This window comes from Trachymyrmex cornetzi, unplaced genomic scaffold, assembly GCF_001594075.2.
Source record: "Trachymyrmex cornetzi isolate Tcor2-1 unplaced genomic scaffold, Tcor1.1 scaffold1110, whole genome shotgun sequence".
NCBI classification, from domain to species: domain Eukaryota; kingdom Metazoa; phylum Arthropoda; class Insecta; order Hymenoptera; family Formicidae; genus Trachymyrmex; species Trachymyrmex cornetzi.
Genome location: NW_017295666.1, coordinates 1 through 2,742, shown reverse-complemented (window position 1 = coordinate 2,742; position 2,742 = coordinate 1). Strand labels below are relative to the sequence as shown.

At 62.7% G+C, this 2,742-nt stretch overlaps 1 protein-coding gene across 1 annotated transcript; it reads left to right on the top strand.

Annotated features, from left to right (window-relative positions):
- Window positions 1-1,195: 1,195 nt before the first annotated feature.
- Window positions 1,196-2,603, top strand: LOC108763377 (uncharacterized; the record flags this gene model as incomplete). The annotated part of the gene is made up of 3 exons (XM_018510929.1): window positions 1,196-1,719; window positions 1,779-2,171; window positions 2,234-2,603. Coding segments are annotated over exons 1-3 (1,287 nt in total), but the record flags the coding sequence as incomplete, so codon positions are not given.
- Between the last annotated feature and the right edge of the window lie 139 nt (window positions 2,604-2,742).

Sequence of the window (2,742 nt, the reverse complement as noted above, 5' to 3'; positions counted from 1 at the left end):
GAGTGGAGCTTCTGCCCGACAGGGGGATCCACTGTTACAGGTGCCCGGAGAAGGGGCACGTACAGGCGGAGTGCCGCAGTAGCCTCGACAGGAGGAACTGCTGTTTCCGCTGTGGCGAGCCGGGACACAGGGCCAATGCCTGTACGGGTCAGCTCCGCTGCGTGGTACGTGCGGATAGGGGAAAACCCGCCAATCACCGACTGGGTGGTAGGGCGTGTAACCCGCCACCCACCGTCCGAGGAAGGGTTGGCGGACGGGTTCGAGCAGTCACCGACCCAACCCGCAAGAGCGACGGGAAAGGTCTGTCGACGATCCTGCCGCGGAAACTCCCCGGTGAGGGGGAGATGTCGGACCGCTATCTAGCGGAGGACTCCCCCGTGATGGATACCACGGCAATAGAAGTCGAGGTTTTCGAGCCGGAAGTCACCGAAAAAGCCCGAGAAGGTGAGTTGCCGCCATTACCGCAACGCCCGAGAGCGGTGGGCAAAAAGCCCCACCGTGATTCGGCGAGGAGTCGCCCCCCGCCTGCTATAACGGTCGCGGATATGGGGGATCAGGGCCCTGAAACCCAAAGTACAGGGCACACAAAGGTACGGTCCGTCATGCGGGGGGAATCCTCCGTAGATCCGGTGAAGAGCAGGGAGGCTTCCACATCCATGGAAGCAACCGTGGAAAAGACGGAGGCAAATCACGGCTCCTTGTCTCCCACCGTCGGCGAATACACGGATCCTCAAACGGATTCCGTGGTGAGTGCCGAGACAACGGGATCTAAGGATCCACGGCACGAGGAGGTCCCCCCTACCATCCAATGATTGGAAGGAGTAAGGGGGAAAACTCAATCCTACTGGCGAACGTAAACCACTCCGGCCGTGCGCAGGACCTACTCCTGCAAAGCATGGCCGAGAGTGGTTACGGCCTAGCCGCCATATCGGAGCCCTATCGGGCACTGACCGACAATCCGTCATGAGCGGTGAGCGAGGGAGGGTCGGTGGCCATCACTTGGAGATACGTACCGAATCCACTCCCGACTGCGCCGGTCGAGTCGGGAGAATGGTTCGTGGCGGTTCGCTGGGGACGTGCGGGAGTGATCGCCATATATGCTCCCCCCAGCCTCGATAGGAACGAGTTCGAGCGCATCCTGTGGGAGGTTGAAACCTGCATCCGTCACAGGTTTCACGATGTACCCGTCATCGTGATGGGAGACTTAAACTCACACAGTGCCATGTGGGGGTCTCGAGTGGACGATTTGAGGGGCAGGATCCTGGTGGATTGGATCTCCGACTTGGGGCTGTGCTGCCTCAGTACAGGAGGGGCCAGTACCTGCGTCCGCCCGCAGGGCGAGTCGGTGGTGGACGTGGCGTTCGCAAGCCCGTCCATTGCCGCGACATTGGTGAGTTACTGGGTGCTCGGGCTGGAGACCCTGTCCGACCACTTGTACGTCCACTTAGGATTCGGCGAGACGGGATACCAGGCGACTCGCAGGAGTCACCCCCGTCCCGCTCGGTGGGCGTTGCGGTCGTTCGATCGCGACCGCATGGAGGCGGCAATTATAGCCGGCACATGGGTGCCCGCACCGCCGGCAGAGACATGGGACGTCGAGAAGGCTGCGATCTGCAGTCGGAATATAGTCCGCGACGCCTGCGATGTGGCGATGGCTCGGGCGAGGCCGCGCTTCAGGAGGGCCATGCCCTGGTGGACACCGGAGCTGGCGGAGCTGAGGTCGAGCGCCATGGCAGCTAGAAGAGCCATAAAAAGAGCGCAAAGACGCCGTTCGGCAGGCGCCGCAGAGTTGGACCTACGTGTTCAGCGTCTCAGGGCGGCGCGAAGGCGACGTTGAGAAGGGCGATCGCCAAGGCGAAGGAGCGATCCTGGGCGGATTTCACCGCCACTCTCAGTGAGGAGCCCTGGGGCAGGCCGTACCTGGTCGTTATGAACAGACTCAGGAGATGGTCTGCCCCAGTCACAGAGACGCTCGAGCCGGGTGCACTGGAAGGCGTCCTAAATGCCTTGTTCCCGGTTGAAACCGAACCGCGCTCCTGGGACGAGGAGGAGCTCCCGGAGACGGGATGGAAGACCTGGCAGCCCGAATACGAGGTGACGTGTGAGGAGCTCATCGGTGCCAAGCGGCGGATGATGTTGCGCAACGCCGCACCGGGGCCCAATGGTATCCCGTACAGGGCATGGGAAGTGGCGGTAGACCTGATGGGTGGTCGCATGAGAGCCCTCTTCACAGAATTTTCCCGGTTGAAACCGAACCGTGCTCCTGGGACGAGGAGGAGCTCCCGGAGACGGGATGGAAGGCCTGGCAGCCCGAATACGAGGTGACGTGTGAGGAGCTCATCGGTGCCAAGCGGCGGATGATGTCGCGCAACGCCGCACCGGGGCCCAATGGTATCCCGTACAGGGCATGGGGAGTGGCGGTAGACCTGATGGGTGGTCGCATGAGAGCCCTCTTCACAGAGTGCCTGCGGAGGGGTGTATTCCCGGCAGCATGGAAGCGGGCGGCACTAGTGCTGCTGAGGAAGCCGGGGAAGCCGGCGGACGCGGCGACCGGATACCGCCCGATATGTATGATAGACGACGAGGCGAAGCTCTTTGAGCGGGTAATATCGGAGCGGGACTGCGCGTGCCTGACTCGGCGCTGGGGACGCTGCCTGCACGACCGGCAGTTCGGCTTCTGGCGCGGGCGCAGCACTGTCGACGCGGTCCTGTGCGTGCGTCGATTTGTCGAGGAGGCATGGG